Source organism: Mirounga leonina, unplaced genomic scaffold (genome assembly GCF_011800145.1).
Source record: "Mirounga leonina isolate KUSES-001 unplaced genomic scaffold, KU_Mleo_1.0 Mir_165, whole genome shotgun sequence".
NCBI classification, from domain to species: domain Eukaryota; kingdom Metazoa; phylum Chordata; class Mammalia; order Carnivora; family Phocidae; genus Mirounga; species Mirounga leonina.
Genome location: NW_023270415.1, coordinates 45,993,667 through 46,017,274, shown reverse-complemented (window position 1 = coordinate 46,017,274; position 23,608 = coordinate 45,993,667). Strand labels below are relative to the sequence as shown.

General features: G+C 39.2%; 1 protein-coding gene across 2 annotated transcripts in view; it reads right to left on the bottom strand.

Annotated features, from left to right (window-relative positions):
- Window positions 1–23,608, bottom strand: part of VPS13B (vacuolar protein sorting 13 homolog B) — a 767,339-nt gene that overhangs the window by 81,090 nt on the left and 662,641 nt on the right. For both annotated transcript variants that reach the window (XM_035011614.1, XM_035011613.1), the window contains 4 exons: window positions 22,495–22,691; window positions 12,764–12,945; window positions 10,938–11,287; window positions 5,346–5,507 (listed from right to left, as the gene is read on the bottom strand). In XM_035011614.1, coding sequence (XP_034867505.1) covers window positions 5,346–5,507; window positions 10,938–11,287; window positions 12,764–12,945; window positions 22,495–22,691 — 891 coding nt within the window. The remainder of the gene's footprint in view (window positions 1–5,345; window positions 5,508–10,937; window positions 11,288–12,763; window positions 12,946–22,494; window positions 22,692–23,608) is intronic.

The following is a 23,608-nucleotide window of genomic DNA, read 5'->3' as shown; positions in this document are numbered from 1 at the left end:
TCTGCTTTCATAATCTATAGCCCTTATTTAAAAAAGTTGAGACCTATATAAAAATGTAATAAAGTGGAAACATATCGTCTTACCCTACTACTCAGATGCAACCACTGGCAACATTTTGATATATCTCCTTCCAGCATTTTCTATGCATTTTGCTCTTATATTGCTAAGATCATATATATAATTTTATATTCTGTTTTCTGACTGATAGGATATGGTAGCACTTCCTCTTTCTGTGTAAAAAATGTGAAGGTCTGACAGTTGTTTATCATTCAGATATGTTAGATTTTACTCAACTATAGCCTTAAAAGTGAACACTTTGGTTTTTAATTGATACTATAGATAAAACTGTGATAAACATTTTTTGTGTATAAACTTTTGTTTTAATTTGTATTATATCCTGAGAGTAGATTACTAGTAGGGGATTTACTAAATCAAAGGCTGAGACCATTTTAATGACTTTTGTGCTTATTAAATTGCTTTCTAGAAAGGAAGTATTAATTCCATTTGTATCTTCTACACAAACCTTAACATGCATGCCACGTGCCATATAATAGCAGAGGCAAACCCCTGAAAAATTTATCACTTTAAACAGTTTTGCCAACATAGAATATTTCCTTGTCTCCCTAAGTCTGCTTTTAAATGTTTAAAACTGTGACTGTGACAATAAGGAATGTGCTCTTTCTTTATGATACGTATATACATATGCATTATGTAAATGGATGTGAAAAGAGTGAAGTGAATGAGAATTACAGTCTAGTTAACGAAACTGACAACTGGCTGGACTCACCATAAGATAGGTAGATACTCAAAACCTATTACTATCCCTTTAGACAAGAGGAAAAATGCTCAGATCTCACTTTAAAATATTTTTACATACAAAGAGTGAACTGGAGAACTGTCTATCTATACAAGCCCAGAAGAGGTAAAATAAACATATTTTACCGTTATGTGGTGAGTACAGGTTGGTTGTATGTGCTGGATTTAAACTATTACCTGTCACTTCTTCATTTCTGAAACATTTTGCCAAGTTTTCAAGTGATAGAAATATCACTTAGGTCAGAGTGAAAAAACTGAACGTCAAGCCTTTAGTCTACTGAGTTTTGTCAACAGAGAGGTCTCCAAGCAGGACTGGCAAACTATGGCTTGTGGGCCAGATGGAGTGCACTGCCTATTTTTGTACAGCCTGTGGGCTAAAAATGGTTTTTACATTTTTAAATGGTCAAAAAAAATTAGAATACTATTTCGTGATGTGTGAAAGTTACTGAAATTCAAATTTCAGAGTCTATAAATGAAGTTTTATTGGAACACAGCCACATTTTTCATTATGGCTGTTTTTGTGCAGAGAGGAATAGCTGTGAGAGAGCCAGGAAGGCCCCAAAAGCCTAAAATATGGACTATGTGGCCCTACACAGAGAAAGTTTGCCAACCTCTGCCCTGGAGTACTATACGATTTTCTATTTTCTTCACTAAATCTGACTACTTTAATGAGTATGTCCCAGATGGTCTGCTGCTCTTCAAAATTCTTACTTTGTTACATTTTGCATTTTAAAATATCTGCCATTTTTCATGAGCTTATGAAACTTTCTGTTATGTCCATTGTGGAGCAATATTTTATTATTTTCTATAGCTCTGTCTAGAGCCCATTTTCACCTTGCTAGATGGTTTGATTACTGAAATTAAGTCACTGGTAGCTGGAATTCTGCAATTCTAAAAAAATGTATAATCTATAAATTGTGCATGTTTTGAGGATAAAAGCACATGCAATTCCCTTACATACAAGGTGGAGGCATTCCTATTTCAAGTTTAATTCGCCAACAGTGCTCTCTATTAACCAGGAAAGGAAGTCAACTTGAACAGCCTTTACACAAATCCTCCTGGTTGATGGAAGTGTCCCCATATTCAGTTTGGCTACATTAAACTAAAACTTCCTTGACCCTAAGCTGCACCTACTACCCATATTCTGGGGAAAGATACTGTAAACTCACACCTATAGTCCTCAGATTCATCTTTATACAATATGAAGCACTTCTTTAAAGACCAGTCTCTTGCTAGTTACTGTTCTCATCCAACTTGATCTGAAGTCTACTGACCTGGGATATTTAAGGGCCCTCTGTGGTGGCATATACGATTGTGCAGCTGAGTATGTTCAACTATTCCCTAGGAATTAGTTTTGTTCTTCCTTTGTTTGTTTAAGCAAGCAACAGTTACGGGATATCCAGCATTTAGTGATTCCGCCTCAGAGCATGTGTTAGAAACTATAAGGAGAGTTTACAACTTTTCAATTTTAAAATCAGCTTTGGATTTCTGGAATTGGTGTGTCCATGGTTCTTCCCATCCTGTTGGGACTTACTGTTGTTAGCAACCTCCTGTGTGGTTCTAAGATATGCTGACCTCTTTGAAACCTTTCCAGCTGTCCTTGCCATTTTCTCGATCTCTGCAATATAAGCTACATTGTTTAGTGGAGTTAAATTCTATGAACTCTGGAAATCCTCCCTGAGACTAATTGACTAACACCCAAGGTAGCATAAACATGCAGACACAAATGTTCCCCAAACCAAGCCTGCTGTGCAACGCAGGATATGACGTGGAGCCTGAAAAAAGCAACAGTTTGCTCAGTTGCAAGTCTATGACTACCTGCAGGTGCAGTCTGAAGATAAGTGGCTAGTTTTTCGATCCTCAGATGTAACCTCTCATTAGAACACAATAGAATTTGCAATTGTGGATGCAAGGAATTCCACGAAGCAGCTCTGGGCCCATTAAGACTTCTGGTTTCAGAGAGTTCTAAAACACACTTCCTTCAACCTATGGAGTTTTGTAGAGAGACATCATTTTTTTTTTTTTTTTTTTAAACAAAGCTGATCTAAGTTTTAGCCTGAAGATTATAATGACTACAGCTCATTAAAATTTGTATCCAGAGAATGCAGTTGCAAATTATAAGGAAAAAGAAAAGTTTAATAGCTATCTGTCATGTGTCCTGTTTGTCATAAAAAGCTTCTTCTTATTTTTGGTAATAAAGTTAAGACTTTGCAAGGGATTTACTTGGACTAAGAATCCCACATTAGTCTAGCTTTAAATATGGAGTATTAGACTAGCGATTCTCGGCCTATCTCTTGAAACCTCACAGCTTGGCTATTCTAATAGACAAATCATGCAGCCCAAACCTAGGAGAGCTGGACAATGCCGTAGAAATAACATTCTACTGAGAATCAAAAGATATGGAATTCAGTCCCAACTCTACCACCATCTCAGCTTAACATTCCCATTTGTCTCCTTATTTATAACTTGCATAACAAATAACACAAACCACACATGGATACTGTGAAAACCAAACTAGTAACAAATACAAGAAGACCTTGAAAACAGGCAAAAGGGTAAAATATGAAGGTGTCGTGCTGGCAACGGTCAGCCATGTTTCTTTCCTGGTCCTTTCCTTCCCACCCAGACACCGCATGTCCGTAATATGAAGACTCCTGTTCCTCCACAGCCCTGAGCTCTTATCATCACCCTTCTCATCCGGGAATCTTTTTTTTTTTTTTTTTTTTAAGATTTTATTTATTTGAGAGAGAGACCACGTGAGCGAGAGAGCACAAGCAGGGGGAACAGCAGAGGGAGGAGAAGCAGGCTCTCTGCTGAGCCGGGAGCCCGATGCAGGGCTCGATCCCAGGACCCTGCGATCATGACCTGAGCCAAAGGCAGACGCTTAACTGACTGAGCCACCTGGGCGTCCCCAGTATCTGGGAATCTTGAGGGTCACCAAGAGCCACGTGGTCTGTGCCTCTTAAAGCAACTGGTGGGGGAGGTAAGCTTCCTGCATTTTGCTTTCTGTGGGCAGAGGCCTGAGCCTGTGTGGGTGTGGGTGCAGTGGCCAAGGGCCACGGCTACTCTGGGCTGCACCTTTCCAGAGGTTTCTCCTGTTGCTGAAAATGCAATTACTGTGGAAACTTTTTGAACATCTAAAAGGTTATACGACAATTATTAACATGGGTTGTCTCTGAGTGGTTGCCATTATAGGAGTTGTTTTTTTTTTTGCCACATGTCTGTATGTTCTCACTTCTGCAATTAGTAAGACAAAAGCCCAAAAAGATATTTTGAAACAAACTGGCCTTGAACTATGTTACGAGGGGCAAACAACTAAACCACTTAAGAACACAGAAATATCTCGAAACAGAAAACAAGGGCATGCCATTCACTCTAAAAAGATGAGTACAACATCATCTCATCGGAGAAATTTTTCTAAGAAGTTTTATTAAGAAAGGATTTATGTGGTTTTAATGTCCTGTCAGGTTTACTAGAATTAAATAAATATTCTTAAATAAGAATGTACTGTGTCTACCTTTCCAAATTTTATTCTAGTACTGTGGCAGTATGATGAAAAAGCAAGCAAGAAATCAGAATCTAGCTACTGGGCAGGAGCGGGGCTGTGGGGAGGAAGCAAGAGGGACCCCGAGGGCATAACATATTCTGAAGCTGGTCTATAGACCAGATGGGAAAACTTGCTCTCTAATCTAATGACTTTCTTTTAATCACAAGCAGTACTTTCCTTATTACCCAGAGTTTTAGAAATACATTATTCTTGAGATGACTTCCTAGGATTTCTTTTACTCATTTAAGACCACATCTTTGTGTTGAATTCATCCTCATATTATCCCTGCAGGGCACATCCCTCTAATTATTCCCATCTAAAGTGACAGGAAAATGGAATTACACTACTTGGAAAACAGACATCCTTTGGTATGTCTTTTCTCAGTGCCCCCTTGGTCACAGATTGTGAGCTGTCCTTGGAGGGCAAGGACTGTGACTTCCCTGTCTTTGCATGTCCAGTGCCCAGGCCATGCCGGGTGCAGAGTATGTACGCAGTAAAAATCTGAACAAACGTGTAGATAATACTAGCCAGCGCGTAATGCTGACGGTATCTCGAGCGCTATTCTCGCGCCATTATACACAGTAACGCACTTAGTCCTCAGAACCCTACAAAACGGGTCCTCTCATTATCCCCACTGTACAGATGAGAAAACTGAAGCCCAGCGAGCAAAGCGAGGTTTACGCTGAGCCAGGATCAGAGCCCACGAGCTCCGGCTCCAGAGTCCACGGGCGTGAGCGCCACATGGACTGGCGCCCGCGGCACCCGGGCGAGCCAGGAGACCCTCCCTTCCGAGAGGAGCGCGCGAGCACTGCGCTCGCATCTCGCAACGCTTCTGGGTTTCTGTCGCGGCGGCTACGCTGTGGGGTTCCCTGGGAGGCTTAAGAAGGGCCGTAACTGCACACAGGCACACAAATGCAGAATCAACGAATCGCCAACCTTCCCAGTCACGGTTGCGGTGCCTGTAAGGCTGCCTCTCAAATACCTGCGGGGACCTGTGAGAACGCCAGCTGTACTGGTGACTGCGGAGACGCGCCAGCAGAAGGTTTTCATCAGTATCCACCTGGCCGAAGCGCAGTGTCTCCTGTGTGTCATTACAGATCACAAAATGGCTGAAGACCAACTCCTCCACCTCAGGGCACTGGTTCTGAAAGAAAAAGAGCGCGAAAGCCAACGTGCATCAGATTAATTGCAAGATGTTTGGCAGCTGTCTGCCCAGTGGCGACTGTTACGACGCAGAAACACTACAAGACCTGTTGTCATTAGCTCTGGTATACAAAGTATTCTGTACTTCCGGGAGAAGCACAAAAAAATACCTTAAAGAGATCTTAAATGTTCCAAGAATATGTTTTGATTTATACTCCTGCAAAATAAATCATACGCACAGAAGAGTAAGCGAACAATGAGATCCCTCAAACTTTTAACATTTTAAAACGAATTAACATGCTACAAAGAGCGCTGCACTGAGTAGTGCACGTTTCTGAGCAGAGTACTGGAGGCTAGAATTACCATGTTCCTGGCCTTCTAAACTCGACAATCAAGACCAATTACCAAAGCCACAGTTTGTACCCTACAGAAAGTAAGGATCATTTAGGTAATACATCCCCAGATCCCTTAAGGGGGAGGGTGGATGTGTGTGTGTGTAAATCTGCTCAGGGAAAGATGTAAATAAAACCATAACTTTCCCTCTATTGTTAAGAGGCTGAACACACAAAACAGACCAGCTCCGGAGTCAGTGTAAGCCAAGCTGCAGTTTTCAAGAGAGATAATGTGCGTTGAAAAACAGTTGTTGGTGTCTGCGTCAGCTAACAGGCATCCATCAGCTCATGTCTCCCATTCATCTGCTGAGGCTCAACAAGTTAGTACTATGTTCCCGTGTTGAGACCTCCCTTCTCAACTTAATGGCGTCTCCATCGCTTGCTGTTATATCCAAACACGGACAAAGTGACAGAGCATTTCTGTGTTTCCTCTTCTATCACTCTGGTTAGGTTATGGCTTAAAAAATAATAAACATACTTGTGGTAAATGAATAGTTAAAAAGATGCTCAAGTTGAGAATGCAAGAAAAAATATTAATTAGCCAATCAATTTGCGGACAATGGGAGGTAACCGTAACTGATACTTCTGGTGGCCTCTATTTCCTGGTTGTAGAGCTAAATGTCACAATGCCACACTGGGTCACTTGCCATTTTCCCAAGGGGAGGGAGAGTAAAAGGGGACACATAACTCACAAGGACAGTGATTTAAGTGATTATGAGGCCTGAGGAGTCTAAGGACGAAAGTACCTGGAATCCAGCCTGGACCAAGACCTGACCTAGAACCTCATCCAGAACAGGTATCCTGGGGGGCAGAATCCACTCTTAGTCATGCACAAGGCCCCCTAAGTAGATGGGCAGTGCTTTCTGGCTGCAGCTGGCGGAGAGGCCCTGAAACACCTCATTCTTCCAAATACTGTCGGGGACTCCTCTGTCATCCATCGATTCTCACCAACCTCCCCATTCTCACGGAGCGGAACCTTGCTTGACAGCCACACTAATCACAAAAAAGTCTTGGGTTAAGAGAGACCAAAGTACTTACAGGCAAAAATTACCTATTGTCTACCACACTCTATGCTGTGGCTTTTTTTTTTTTAAATTTTTAATTTTTTAAAGATTTTATTTACTTATGTGAGAGAGAGAGAATGAGAGAGAGAGCATGAGAGGGGAGAGGGTCAGAGGGAGAAGCAGACTCCCTGCTGAGCAGGGAGCCCAATGCGGGACTCGATCCTGGGACTCGATCCCGGGACTCCAGGATCATGACCTGAGCCGAAGGCAGTGGCTTAACCAACTGAGCCACCCAGGTGCCCCTACACTGTGGCTTTTAATCATGAGCTACGATTTCAAAGCTTGACTCCCAGTGGGGTTGAACGTCCTGCCTGATATGACCCCGCTGCACCTTGAGCCACTCTCCACTGGCTTGCCCCACCCGAGCCCCGCGAGCTCTTTCCTGCTCCTCCAACATCACAGTGGCCCCCTTTCAAGTCATTCAACACATCCAACTCCTTTCTGTCTCAGTGCCTTTCCCTTGCTTGGACCTTTTTTCCTTCACACTTGACTAACTTCTTTCTACTTACACTCAGGTTCCCGTTTTCAGGTCACTTCTTCTGAGGAGCCTTTTGGGAGCACCCCCAGAGCATGTCACATCCCCCTATTTTATGCTCACACCACACTCTACTATTTCACTTTCCCTCCTGGGACTAAGAAATTGTTTGATTCTGGGTTCACTCCTGTCTCCATCATTAGAGTCCATGCTGCATGAGGGCAGGAACCAGGTCTGTGTTATTTACCAGTTTATCTCCAGTACTCAACATAATGCCTGACACAAAGGGACCGGATAAACACTTATGAAACAAATACATGAGTAAATTTAATTTTTAAAATTATAAGTGAATACATGTTCAAAGTAGAAAAATTAGAAAATATAGGAAGTATGTATTTTTTTAAGTCTCTAATTTTACACTCAAATAACTGCTGTTAATATTTTGGTGGATTTTGTTCTAGCAATTTTTCTCTTCAAAGTGTCCTGCCTGTTTCTATTCCAGTCTATCCTATCTAATCCTATCTTATATGTCTTACATATTTAAAGGTTTATAAACCTTTAATCAAACTGGAGTCACAGTGTATAATTATTTTGATGAGATTTTTCCATTTGCCATTATATAATCAACATAAACTACTTCTCCTTATAAACATTTTTGTCTCCTTTAGGTCCAAGAGTACAAACATGGAAAAAGGGATATTATTCCAAACTCCCAGTTAGATGTCCTGAGACTGAAATTCAGTTTTCATAATAAATTGGGATCAATCTGCTGGTAACACAGAGGTTAAGTTACCAGATGGGGCTTGAGTAGGGAAAAAAAATCATATTACTTTCCTCATCTCCAAAAACTGACCTTTAATAAATGATGAGTGTTTTAGAAAAATGTAAATGGAAGAACACGAGGGGGTTGTTTACATTTTTCTAAAGAATACTCAAAGTCCTCAGAGAACTGTTTCTCTACTGTTCCTTCATCTGTGGAGTTCATTATAACCGTAATAAGTTTAAGCATTTCTCGGAGTGTCTTAAATTCCGGTGTATTATAAAACAGTTCATACACATTTTATATGACATCATATAGTCTAAGTCTCAGGGTGCTCACTCAGATTTGTAATTAAAAGATGGCGTATCTACATTTAAGATTTGTGCTGGAGTGTTGTACAGGCATTTGCAACTAAACAGAGACAGACGTCATTCTGGTGTAAGATAAGACACATGAGCAAGACCTTCATTTTTATATAAAAATCCCCTTTACATGTTATTTTGTCCAAATGTGGGGATATGGCATTGAAATATAAAGCAAATTGCAAGTGGCATTTTGCGTCCTTAATCTGGTTTCACAAAACATTAATCATGTGCAAAAGAGGAAAAAAAAAAAAAAATCTATGGCCAGAGAAATCAGACACTGATGAAGGCTTCTGTTAATCTTGAGCCTGTGACCTAAAGGTTAAAGGTCAAACTGTTTCATGCTTCAACTGTCTAGTCCATCCACACTAGATACAAATGACTTGTCTCAGATATGAATCCAATAAAAGTATGCGGAAAACTTGAATAACTTATCTGGCTTATTAAATTCATATTTCTCATCGGCAATAATTAGACTGCATATGAGCACTGTACACACAATAACCTCCAAGCTTAGGAAACTAATCTTCCCCACTAAGGGAATAAACCACATTCAGAACATCTTAGAAACAATGAACTTAATAACCCTCTATAAACCCATTTCAATGTCAAATGCCCGTTAATTTCAAAGTAGTGCATTTTTGTATTTACTTTAGAATGCATAGGGTTAGATGCCTACCACATTAAAACTTGGTGGCAAGTACCCTTGACATGGGAGGAAACAAGAAAATTACAGCAACAATTACAGAAGTATATCCTCTTGTGGCTCATGTTAACATTGCCAAATCCCTGTATAAATCAGAATCAACTATTCATAGAATGTACCTGTCAGCAATATGCTACGTGACATATGGCTCTAGTTAATCAAATATACAATTCCATTTAAAAAAAAAAAACTCAGAATATTCCTTCAAGGCACTGTGTTGGCCAGTCAGTCATTGGCACTCTGATGTGGTTTAAAACATTTAAATATTTATGCACCGTATTTTATTTATATGTATAGCTGTGTCTAAGAGAATATTTTTACCCTGGGAGGAAACTGATATTTCTGAAGGCCATTTTGCAGTAGTTGCTACACATGAGTCCTCTTAGAATGGCCCTGATACCAAGACAAAAATATCCTGGGTTTAAATGCTCTATCAATGACTCTTTTATGTTTTCTAGGTTTGTTTTTTATTAAATGCATTGTTCAAAATATGACAAAAAACAGAAATTGGAGCCATGGAGGTTTTTTTCACATCACTATTCGAACCAGCTGCAAAGATTTAGATCACACTAGCTCTTATTTTACGCATGTCCTCTGCAACAAGAAAACCATGGAATGCCCTTAAAAAAGAATTTTAAAATAAAAAACAGATGTGTTATCTTCTTTCCCTTTGCTATTGTAGTGCCATGTTAGGTAATTAATTCCTTAGTCTTATATAGGTCTTCATGCATATAAAGAAAAGAGTTTATTCCCATAAACATTCTTAAGTTAGAGAACTCAGAGCCCCCCTCCCGCACCCCCCACCCCGGCCTGTCTTCACATGAGGTCAGCACAGGATGAAGGACCATTTCTCCTGGGGGGCCAGCTCCACACAAATGCAGGTAGTATATACAGAAGTGGGGGGAGTGTCCCAGCTTTAATAGCAACACAAACTTGATGGAAATACAATATTATACTGAAAATCAGTGTGGAAGCAGAAGTGATTTGTTCTTAAATTGAGGAGCAAAGTATTATCCAAACCTTCTGTGAAATTATTTTCATGCTAGCCGCATGGACAGGTTCCCCATTTTAAATACGCCGTGCAGCACAGACTTACACTTCACCCCCTTGTTTGATATGGCTAATTTCTGGCAAGAGATGAAAGGAAAAAATTATCGATCGAGAGTCTTTAACTGATTAAAAAATGGCAGAATGATAATAGGGGGAAAGACTAAGACTTGTTGGGCTTGCATATTTCTTCTTGCTGCTTTTTCCCTCTGAAAAGATGAAATGTTTACTATCAGCAAGGCTCACACAGGTTCTTCATTTCTGCAATGGATGCTTAGACAATCTGATACATAACTAAGTTGAAGCTTTGGCAAAGGAAAGCCATAATACTTGGAAAAAATTTCTGGGAATACGTTACTTTCCACACAGATGTGGTACATTAGTCACAAAAATGTGGGCATGGTCTCCTATGCATGTGTAGAGAACCCATATTCTCCAAAGCTTTTAAAAATAACATGCATCACTTTGCTAAACAGAGAAAACCCCAAATATTATGGTGCCCATCAAATTCTTCATCCTCTCACATTTTCGTTTGTGCTTCGCCTACTATTAGAAGTGATAACATAGAGTGCCTAGTAAAAGATCACATGCAGACAAACTGTAAACTGTTCTAGGATGTGCATACCTGTTGCCAAGCTTGTACTGCAGTGTTGAGAGAATGAACCACATGTTGCCCAAAGTTGACAAAGATAGAGTCCACTACGATGGTGCAGTCAAGCAGCTTTTCTCCTGCGTCGTGGGAAATGGCCACCTGCCCGAAGATGCTGAAGGGTTTTACCATGCTTTGCATCGTGACATTTCTGCACTCGAGAAGTTTACAGTCTGCTTGAGCTGAGAACCGGATCTCCTGACACACAGGGCTATTGTTCCACTGCCGAAGATACACGTGCGGTTCTTTGAAGGAAATAATCATGTATTCTAGTTCAGATGGCACATTTTTATCGGAAATAAATGGCTGTAGGTATTGCGGCGGAGCTGTTGAGAAAACAAACAGGAAAAAGCAGCAATTGAGATGAGCCAATGTTTTATGGAAATAAAGAGATGACGTTTAAATTACTCACTTTTTAAAGGTTACCGAATTCGCTGTTTGCAGTTAAATAAATGCAAACACTCTCTTGAAGGCGTTATACTATTTGAATTACCATTTGATATTTGCCAACAAAACAGTTTTGTTCAATCAGCATGCCTCAAATATATATTGTCTAAAGTTCACCTTCACTTTCACAGACAAAAATTTGATCAGAGAAGACAACAGATAAAATGAAGAGGAGGCAAATATCGAAGGAGAGTTTTATGAAATGCTCTGTATCTACCAACCAAATCTCAAAAACAAAAACATGACTCGAAAAGAGTTAGAAAAAGCAGGTTAAATTCCATTTTTTGCTGAAAAGGCAAGATGCTTAACCGCAGCTGTGTTTAGTTTTAATCTGATTTTTTAAATCTGATTTTTTTCCCCTTTTTCCATTACATGTTAGGTTGAAAACCTGAATAAAAATGTACTAACTAGGAAACATTTGGTATAGACTTTTAGGAGTAATTATTCACGTAACATTGGCAAATTTATAAAAGACCACTTTCGGTGGTGGGAAAATTTAATCTTCTACCTTACCAACTTGTAAAAATGACAGTCCTTTAAATTTCTGGAGAATTTGCCCATCCTTTGTAGAATGTATTCATGCTTTTGAAATCAGGTAATATCGAATACTTTTGGAATCTATCCATCATTAATGTAGTAGCTCAGGACACAGAACAGAAACAGATGTATTTCTTTTAAAAAGATCCTAACTGGAATAACAGTAAAACCTGCAATATTTGTAACTTCCTTGAAAATTCTTATCAGGAAGCATGCAAAATCATGTCAGTTCAATAGTACTGGTAATTTATATTATAGGTCCATATGATGGTTCAAAAGTAAGGGGTACATCTGTTAGATGAAGTCAGCTTCAGAGTAATTTTGCCAGTGCTCATTGTTAGGGGAAATGAATGCCTCTTCTAAAAATTTCCACCACCACATGGGTGGTAGTCAGTAGGGAAAGAGCTTTGGGTAGTGGAAGTGATTAGCAATCACAGCACTTTAAAACATCACTAATACCGCAATACACAGAATAAAAACCCTTCCATGCCTTTTTACGTCTGGGCAGAAATTGATGAAATGTGTTTTTTTGTTTTTGTTTTTTTTTAAAGATTTATTTATTTATTTATTTGTCAGAGAGAGAGAGAGGACAGAACAGAAGCAGGCGGAGAGGCAGGCAGAGGGAGAAGCAGGCTCCCCGCCGAGCAAGGAGCCCGATGCGGGACTCGATCCCAGGACCCGGGATCATGACCTGAGCCGAAGGCAGCCGCTTAACTGACTGAGCCACCCAGGCGTCCCGATGAAATGTGTTGTGAGAACACTCATGAAAGACAGTAAGCATTAAGTGGATGCTATTCAGATGCTAAAGGAAATGATACCTGTGCCCAGTTGATCAAGGTGATGACAAAGATGGAACTCCAGGTGAGCAAACTGGAAGGAAAGGCAAAGAGATGGGACAAACCATGGGGTAAAACAGGAGTCGACTCTAGTACAGGCAGCCAGGGCTGTTGGAGTTACAAGTTGGTCACAGGTGCTTTGAGAACCAGATTCACTTGCAGAGCTATGGGAAATAAATAATAAAAGAAGATCAATGACCTAGATTTCCCAACACCATATAAGTAAAATGTCTTTCTGTAAGGGTTTTTAAAGCTAGCACCGATAATCCTATAGTTATTATCATGAAATCGTCTGTATTGACTCACACAAACTAGTTGTTTTTAAAAATTAAGTTCATGTTGATTATTGTCTATAAGTTATTAGCAGAAAAATTTCAAAGGATTCCTCAAACCCCAGGTCGTGTTGACCTACCTCCAACCCAATTTTCTTCCATCTTCATCTCATGCAATTTATGGACAACTTGTTCTCCTATTAGTTTAAGACCAACACAATTTGGAGTATGACTCTGCTGTTTAAAAATCCAATATGGGGGCGCCTGGGTGGCTCAGTTGTTAAGCGTCTGCCTTCGGCTCAGGTCATGATCCCAGGGTCCTGGGATCAAGCCCCGCATCGGGCTCCCTGCTCTGCGGGAAGCCTGCTTCTCCCTCTCCCACTCCCCCTGCTTGTGTTCCCTCTCCCACTGTGTCTCTGTCAAATAAATAAAATCTTAAAAAAAAATAAAATAAAAATCCAATATGCAAACAATGAATCATGGAACACTACATCAAAAACTAATGATGTAATGTATGGTGATTAACATAACATAATAAAATTAAAAAAACCCCCACAAAACCCAATACTTTCAGCGTCACCATAAAATGTTTCACTTTGTTTTACTTCTCCAGATTGTCCATATCCACAGGGCCATGAGTTAGTCAATCCTCTTTACTGGAGACTCACTAAATACTGTATTAGGTGCCATAAAAGTTATGACCACGTCCAGAAGAACCAAAATCCCATGGACAGTTACACTGCATGGGTCCTCTATTCACTTGCCCATCCTCCTACTGCCATTTTAAACAAGTAAAATCTCACTAAAAGGCACAGTGAAGGCATCTGTAGGAGGCAAGAAGCTGGTACGTGGCAGCTGCTGATGTGCATGTGAAACGTGCTGCCTAGCCTCAGTGCTAGCCGAGACATCACGGGAACTGGGGAGTGGGATGGCGCAAGGGACATTCTGGTGACCGCGGACCACCGAATAGACGCTGCCCCATTCTCTCTCATCGTCCTCTGCCCTCTTCTTTCCAAATCCGAAATTTGTTCTAGAGCGATGGGAGCCTGGCTTCCAAGTCCCTGAGGGGCCTAGAGAAGAAACACTGATTTACAGTATCCTAGGGAGAACTATGACAGGAAAAACTAAGGAAATAAATCCTTGGTTTTATATCACCATCTAACCGATGATATAAAATATGTAGACATTTAGAAACATCATCAAATAGAACAACCACCCAGGTACAGGAAGGTCGGAAGTGCTGCCAGAGTAGAAACATAAGAGGAACTCAGGATGGCGTGAGGTGCATCACGTGGGATTGTCAGAGTGTGAATCTTCAGCTAAGTTTTGAAAGAGGTTGTGAAAAGGCTGGTGAAAATGAAAGCTAGAAGCATTCCAACACGTTTACTGAGTATTACAATTTGAAGACGTTTATAGTTATATGGTGGTATTTACTGCAATGTTAGTAAATCTCCAGTGCCTACAAAGAAACTACAAACTCTGGGGCGATTTGTTACTGATTAAATGTTATGTGCAAGGAATGCATCTAAGTATATGCTAAAGCTTCTATAAGTGGGCATACTAATTTAAATAGCCTTCTAGGAATTTATCTGTGGAGTTACAAATAACAGATTTCATCGACTAGGTAAAATTAAAACTTGTATTTATTCAGAAAGAGCAAAATGTATTAGTTGTACATGTGTTTTATACATTTAAACTACTTTCAGAAGTTGTTAGAAATAGGGTACAATGTTAGTCAAAATATTATTAAAAATCCAGGAGAGAGTTCTATGAGATCAGTTTTAAAACAGTGAGTACACAATTTGAGGTGTTTATCTGAAGTATTTTTCTTGCCAACTACAATTTTGACACTCTTGAGATTTTCCAACATTTATTTTTCTATCTGGAGAGTAGCAGATAGTATAACATATTGAAAAAGGCTGCTAAAACAGGAGTATGTGCTATAATTTTTATTAATAACGAATTGATAATTCTTTAGTTCTTCCTACGTTAAATATACATGTAAATTTTTAAAAAGAGATTTTTTTGGCTTTATGGTTAACAGACTCAAGTAGTTAGAAATAGTCTTTCAATCTTAAAATCCTAACTAAAATGGTTGTTGAGTTAAGCTATATTTAAAAATTCAGACTTACTAAAAATTAGTCATACCAAAATTAAAATTTCTTAATCACAAAATTAATACGGTGTATACAAACTGAATATACTTTAAATGTATTTTGAATCAGTGAAATGATAGTTTTTCAATACTCAACTTAATTTGATCATCATTATATATCATTTTAAAAGCAGCATATATATGCTTACCTCTTACACCAGGACTAAAAAGATGTAAGTGTAATAGAGCTAACCAGTCATAAATAGGAGAGGGATGACCCTGCTAGGGACACTTAGAGCAGCTATGTTTGCATAATTTCCTTAATCAGGTACAATGAACTCTGATCCAGATGTCAAAAGGAAAAACATAATTTATGAGATGTGTAATCAGCAGAAATAGAGAAGAAAGTAAAAGTGGTAACTCTGGGGGTAACACCTCTCAAACAATAATACACAGAACTCAAGATTCAGTAGTTAGTTGAACTATCCCTAAGATCCTAATGGAAACTCAAATTCCTGGAAATATTCTAAAAAGTGGAAAATATGGCAGGAATTTTACATATCCATATCTGCATTTTAGCCAAAAGGTAACTTACCAACTGTCCTATAGAGGGGTACCTGTAGATGGGTATCAACTCTTTAAACAACGAGTATTTTAGTAAGTCTGTGTTTTGATTGATTAATAGGCATCGCTGGGACCCAGGCACAATCCTTGAAGATTCACTCCTGGGGCCATTCTCGGGTGAAACCCTACAGCAGTGCAGGTACCCAACAATCTGACCTAACTGATGAAGGCTTGAGCTTTTCTCTGGATCCCTCCATAGGAAGAAGGCTTGTGTAATACAGAAAAATACAGCAGAGAGATTAAGCAGAGAATAACTGGGTGAAAGAACCTAGCAAAGATACTTGCACTTCTATCATTTATATTATAATCTTCAGCAAATTGTATTACCACCTGGCTAAATCTCATTTTTTTTCATCTGTAAAATGAGTACAGTAATTGAACAACTCTTTGAGTATTAAAGGAGATGCTGCATATGAACTGTTCAGTATAATATCTAACACTCATTAACTGAAAAAAATGCCATCCGTCTTTTTCTGGCTGGTAAGCAGGGTACCATACTGGTCACGCAGTTCAACGTTAATTGTTGGTGATTGCCTTTAGGCCTAAGATGGGTCTTGTAATATCACACTGATGTTCATCTCACTGTGGCATGGTTTCTCAACGCTGGTTCACCTAATCTCCCTCCTGCCTACTGCAAAAACACTGCTCTGTCCATTCTGGGAGAGAGCTGCACCGTTAAGAGAAGACAGGGGAGGATGCCTGTCACTTGCACCAAGTCCTCTCTAGTCCTTAGAATCACCATTTTTTAAATGCTTTAACTCTAACCCAAAGTAAAAAATACACTTTTATTGTATTCTAGGTCACATATAAAACGGGTGGGGGGGGGGCGGGAGGCAGGTTTACTAAAAATATGACACACGCTGATATTTTAAAAATTGTCATAAATATATAGGTAACATAAATTTACTGTTTAACCCAAGTGCACAGTTCAGTGGCATTCAGTACATCTGCACTGTCGCACAACCATCAGTGTCCCCATCTCCAGAGGTTTTTCATCTTCCTGCACTCAAACTCTATACTCCTTAAACAAGAACTCCCCATCCCCCTCTCCCCCACTCCCTGATGAACACCATTCTAATCTGTCTCTAAAAATTTGCTACTCTTGGTATCTCATATAAGTGGAATTATACAATATTTGTCCTTTTCATACCAATATTTTTTATTGTTTCCGTAGTGTAGTGGTTATCACGTTCGCCTCACACCAATATTTTTTTATTTTATTAAAAAAATTCCAGCTACAACCTGCTAAATTGATTTCATGACCCACTAATTGGGTTGTAATCCATGGCTTAAACAAACACAACAGGCTTAAACAGGCCCTCAGGTAAAGGACTCCTTTATATCTGACTTTAAAAAGAGAGAATCTTCCACAGTTCCCAGACTAAGCACCATGACACAGAGACTTCTGAGTCATTTTAATATCATCAGCCTAGAACTTTAGGTGAGCCCCAAGGAAAATTGATTATTTTAGGGAATGTGTACATGGAAAAGGACTTGCTGGCAGAAGACCAACTCCTGGTGTTACATAGAGTTCAATCATCAACTAAAAGGAAATAGTAAAAGGCTTCAAAAAGACACTTGGGTAAAAATACAAGCATCCCTTCTACCCAAGGTAGAGAAGGCAAAACTCAGGTTTATCCCCGGTAAAAAATATTCTGGTTTACACCTAAATGGTTTCTGAAAATCAACAGTTTTAAAAATGGTACTCAACAAATTTAGGTACATCTAAAAGTACACATCCAAGCAGCCAAATGGAAGGGAAGAGTATTTGGAGGCGACAGTCATCTTCTTGGTAAGAGAAAGTTCAACTGGTGGAGAGAAGAGAAACAATCCAGAGACTTGATCATCATGATGCTCTTCGTCTAATTCCTCCGCTGTCTATCTATGCAAGAATCAAGGCTTCGAAAAATGAAAAGCATCTCCTCTTTGGAAAAAAAAAAAAAAAAAAAAAAGCTGTTGACCATTGTCTCAAAGATTACCAAATATGACTGGATGGGGGCTTCTTTTATAAGATCTTTAGGGAGTAGGAGAGAATACTTTGTTGTGGCACATCCAAAAATGAAAGTACTCCAAAAATCTCATCAGAGTTTCAATTTTCATTGCGTGAAGGAAGAGCACCCTTAAGCCACTTGTTTTTCTAAGACGCCTTCTTCTATTGACCACCATTTGGGGCGTGGGGATAAAAAGTCCTTATAAGTCATCTGCTTTCACATGTTCTAATGTTGTGAGAAATGACCATGCAATATGCACAACAAACCACCAAAGATTTGACACAGGTGAACACAGTTGAGCGTTATCAACTGGTAATAAAGTTAACTGAACCTATATATCAAGATCTGCTGTTATTATTGTGTTACATGATAGTTGCCTGTAATGTGTATAACTTTATAAAGTCACACACTTCTAGGATTTAGTCATTTGGCGTGAGGGTAAGAGGTGTGGGGAAACAAATTAGATGGTTGTTCTGGTCCATCAGAAGGCATCAAACTGATTCCAAACCCAGGGAACCTAGGAGAGTGGCCCAAAACCTGAGAGTTGGGCCCACCACTTTGTTTCCCTTTTTTTCCTTGTAGGGCCAGTTACTGGGTAAGAAACTATATATTCCAAATAGAGTGTGGAGTTGCTGGCTACCTTCTGTTTGCTCACTAGATCCCCACTTTCTCCCCTTCCCCATCCTCTTCTCTGCTGCTGGACTGTATCAACAAGCTGCTTTGTCCTCTGAGAGGACAGTGGAGTGAGGGTATGTATTCCCCTGGCTCCTTCAGGCCTAAGAATGGGATGGTTCCCCAGGATTCCTAGCCCGAGGGTTCTGTACCATCCCTTAATCCTGCCCACATTTCTGTAAATAGTCCTTTCATTAAACTCTCTATAATCTTCAAGTTTGAGTTTGCCTTCTGTTTCTTGTCAGGACCTAACTGAAAAAGGGGATTTATTTAGGCTTAAGCAATGGGCATGGGCAAATACATACATGATGAGATTAAAGATAAATAGCTGAAATGGATATCTTGATCAGGGCTTAAAAGCTGTATCTCTTACCTCCAGTCCAGTATGCAGCAAATAGGAGAAGTCTCCTAAAAGGTCAATACTGTAGTGGAAACTAAGCTTGAAGTTACTCTACTTCAAATGCTACCTTCAAAAAAAACCAATCATTACCAATCATTCCTTTTCATGTGATCAAGCAAACCACTGGTTAAAGATGGTGGGATGCAATTACTACAAATACACAGGCATTGAATTAAAGATAATACACCTGTATGGGATAAACAGACTAAGGTTTAAAAGATTGGCTCTTTTGGGCGCCTGGGTGGCTCAGTCGGTTGGGCCACTGCCTTCGGCTCAGGTCATGATCCTGGAGTCCCGGGATCGAGTCCCACGTCGGGCTCCCTGCTCGGCGGGGAGTCTGCTTCTCCCTCTGACCCTCCCCCCTCTCATGCTCTCTCTCTATCTCATTCTCTCTCTCAAATAAATAAATAAAATCTTTAAAAAAAAAAAAAAAGAAAAGAAAAAAAGATTGGCTCTTTTGTCACCAGTCCTTTGTAATGAAGGCTATCTGCCACCCTTTGGACCGGTTAGCTCCCATTCATTCCTTAAGGCTTCAGCTTAGAAATCAGTTTCTCAAAGCCAAATACCTGGTTGGTGATGAAGCCAGGACTTAAATCCAGGTCTTCTAACTTGGAATTCTCTATTAAATAGTGCTTGTATTTACATACCTACAGTGATGCCATTACCACTGAGCGACCCTACCCTGTTGCAACTTTATGCCAATTGTGGGCAAGATGCTCTTTGCTTTTTCTTCCTCTTTTTTCTTATTAAGATTAAGCTTCGGGTAGGAGGATGGGTTAGCCTGGTGGTGGGTATTGAGGAGGGCACATTCTGCATGGAGCACTGGGTGTTATGCACAAACAATGAATCATGGAACACTACATCAAAAACTAATGATGTAATGTATGGGGATTAACATAAGAATAAAAAAAATAGAAAGAAAAAAAAAAGATTCAGCTTCATAGGACTTATTTTTATGAACTTTCTTCCTGGAATGCACAACAGTCTGATGCATATCCTTTTCAAACCACTGAGAATATTACTTACAAGGTAATCTCTAATCATAAAAGCATCAGGTTTTTGTCCAGTTCTAAATTTCTCATGACAGAATATACTGGAGCTAACAGCAGCAGTTTTCCTTCTGCATGAAATGCTGACATATTATTGAAGCACTAATGTTTTCTTTCTAGAAACTGGAAAAAATTTATTTACTGTCCCTTTTGAAAAGTGTCTTAGTAGGGTCTCATGAAGTTGACTTTTAAACCAACTCTTTAAATTTAATTTCATAAATATCAAATTCTATCTGAAAAATGTTAATGTCAAACAAAGCAAGATCAATTGTGAAATATTAGGTAACTTGAAAAATGCCAGGTGAGGACAAAAGATCTGTGATTACAATGTCAAAAGCTTGGTGAATAATTGCCTGAATTTGATTGTCTGCATAAATTTCCATTCCCTAAAGGTTCCACCTTTCTGTAGTGCTAAGCTTACCACAAAAGTAATTTTTATGAATGTTTCAGATTCAGACGAATTAACCTTGTCGAAAATGCTTCTTTCAATGCTGAAAATGCATTCTTTCATAATTAGAATCAAGAAATGATTTCTAACTTGATACTATTAATGAAACTCAGATTAAAAACATTTTTGTTACTTACAGCTCTATTTTCTGAGATTTCCTGGTTTCTGACTAGGTAACCTGTACTTAGAATAGGCAATCTTCCTATGCATTTGCTAACTCCTCACGGGATGGGTATTCTTTTCATTGCTGCATTCCACATATATTAAGATCCCACTCTTCTAATATATTTTTGCTAGTTATAATCAGTAGGTAATATAAAAAAGGAAGGTAATTATTCTTGAAGAGCCACATGACCTAGAAATAGGATATATAAAGTATAAAACATATTATTATTAAGCACACGAAGTAATCACTGGAAAAGACTGTGAGGCTACTGTTAAAATGTTAAAGAAGTTATCAGTGTGATATGACCATGGGTGATGGCATTCTCTTTATTTTCCAAATGCTCTTCAATGAACATATAGTATTATTAATAAAAAAAAAAGAGAAAGCATTCACAACTCTTTATAATATAAAGCAGGAATCAGAACATGAAATGATGTGCTATGATTATAACCTTGTGAAGGTATACATACAGTCATGGGCAAAAATAAAAGTAACACAGAAAAGAGAAAACAGTTGATTTGTGGATGTTATGAATGATGGATGTTTTTTCTCTTTGTTAGTGCCAGAATGTTGTTTGGGGAGAGAAAAGGAGGGATTATATAAAAGGAGTAAGATAATGCTAAAGCCAGTTCCTCAGGAGAACTGGAAGGCAGGACATTGAGAGTGACAGACAACAAGATGGGCCTGAGCCCATGGTACATGCATTATCATATGACCCAAGAAAACTATTCCACTGACTGTGGTTTAGTATCTTTTTCTTGTCTTTTGTGGGAGCATGAACAGGAATGCTTAACCAATAGGGATATGTAAATGAGAAGACGTGCTGAAGAATAGGTTACTGAAGCCAATTTTTTTTCTACTCTTGTTAGTGGATGTATCAAGCAGGCAAACATTGAAAATAGGGACAGTCTGGCCCTCTTTTGCCACTAACCAGATATCCTGTAGGAGGTGTGGGACAGGAAGTTGTGGGGACATGACACAGAACACCTGAAGTCTACAGCTCTAGAGATTCATTATGGCCAAATACAATGTAGAGCTATCTAGAAATCCTTTGGATAGAAGTCATTTTGGTTAGCCAAGTTTTTCTAATGTCTAGAGGTCTTTTAAAGTTTTTTTTTAAACCACTTAAGAGGGGCGCCTGGGTGGCTCATTCTGTTAAACATCTGTCTTCGGCTCAGGTCATGATCCCAGGGTCCTGGGATGGCGTCCTGCATCAGGCTCCCTGCTCAGCAGGGAGTCTGCTTCTCCCTCTCCCTCTACTCCTCCCCCACCTTGTGCTCTCTCCCTCAAATAAATAAATAAAATCTCTGAGAAAAAAATAAAACCACTTAAGAAAGAAATATTTCCAAAATTTATCTTTTTAGAAGGAGACAATACAATTTATTTAACCTCTCTCTTAATGCTCCAGGGTTATCATTAACATATATTGTTTACTGTGTCATTCAGAGTCTGTTGAGGAATTGGGGTGCCTGGGTGGCTCAGTCATTAAGCGTCTGCCTTCTGCTCAGGTCATGATCCCAGGGTCCTGGGATCAAGCCCCGCATCGGGCTCCCTGCTCAGCAGGAAGCCTGCTTCTTCCTCTCCCACTCGCCCTGCCTGTGTTCCCGCTCTCCTCTCTGTCAAATAAACAAATAAAATCTTAAAAAAAAAAAAAAAGAATCTGTTGAGGAATTAATGGTTCTTTTCTTTATATTTTTTGTTTAGGATGACTCGATTTTTTTTTTTGGTAGTTTGTTTTTTGCACTTTTTGTTTTTATACTTAAGGAACAGGTTCTTACTGCGAGGGCTCACAGGGCTATATTATGCATACAACACAGGATTTTTAGTACTCAGACTTTGCTATATCAGCTTGTCTTATGTCCTAGTTCTCATCTGTAGTTCACACAGATGCAGCTGCTAGCCAGCTGAGATCCGGCTAAGAGAGGGGTCACTAGATACAAGGACTTGATGACTGTTTCCCAGTATAATGTCACTATTTCATTTTTTGCCGAGTTACCTTTGGTCATCAGCACCATTTTGACTGCTGTTCAGGACAATTCTCCAAAGATCCGAGGATACCAGTTTCTTCTGGTCACTCACAAGATTGATATCCGGCAACTGCAGTTCACACACTTTGCTTTCAGACAGACTGAATTCTTGAAATGCAACAAAAACCTTCTGGAGTTCATCCCAGTATTCCAAACTACACGGAATCTATATTAAAATAAGGAAGATTTTAGAAGTTGCAAATAAAAACTATGATACAGTTCTATATTTGTTGAAATGCAAATTAAACCATAGAAGTTATAACATGAATAAGACTTTTAAAAAGGGATAAGTCTGTAGAAGACAGTTTAGAATTTCTTTTCATAGTTATATTCACCCTGTTTACCTACCTTTTTTTTTTTAAAGATTTTATTTATTTATTTGAGAGAGAGAGAATGAGAGACAGAGAGCAGGAGAGGGAGGAGGGTCAGAGGGAGAAGCAGACTCCCCGCCGAGCAGGGAGCCCGATGCGGGACTCGATCCCGGGACTCCAGGATCATCACCTGAGCCGAAGGCAGACGCTTAACCATCTGAGCCACCCAGCCGCCCCTACCTACCTTTTTTTTATTATTATATTATGTTAATCACCATACATTACATCATTAGTTTTTGATGTAGTGTTCCATGATTCATTGTTTGCATGTAACACCCAGTGCTCCATGCAGAACGTGCCCTCTTTAATACCCATCACCAGGCTAAGCTATCCCCCCACCGTCCTCCCCTCTAGCCTACTTTATTTTAAAAGACCCATTCAAGAATAATATGTGAAAACAGCCAAGAAAGTTTTTAAATAAAAGAGAAAAAAGGAGGAACAAATTCTACCAGGTGTTAAGTGTATTATAAGGCTATGGCAGTTAAAAGATAAGGTTTGAGTAGTAGCCTACAAATAGATTAAAAGAAATAGAATAAAAAATAGTATAAGATATAAGTACAGATAAGTTTTAGTTTGTAAGGAAGATACCATTTCAAACAAGTAGGGAGAGACAGGAAATGTGGTTGTAAGAACTGTCTAGCCATTTGGTAAAACCAAAATGGGTCCCTACATCATTCCTACATGAAAGTAGATTCCAAAAGGATCAAAATGT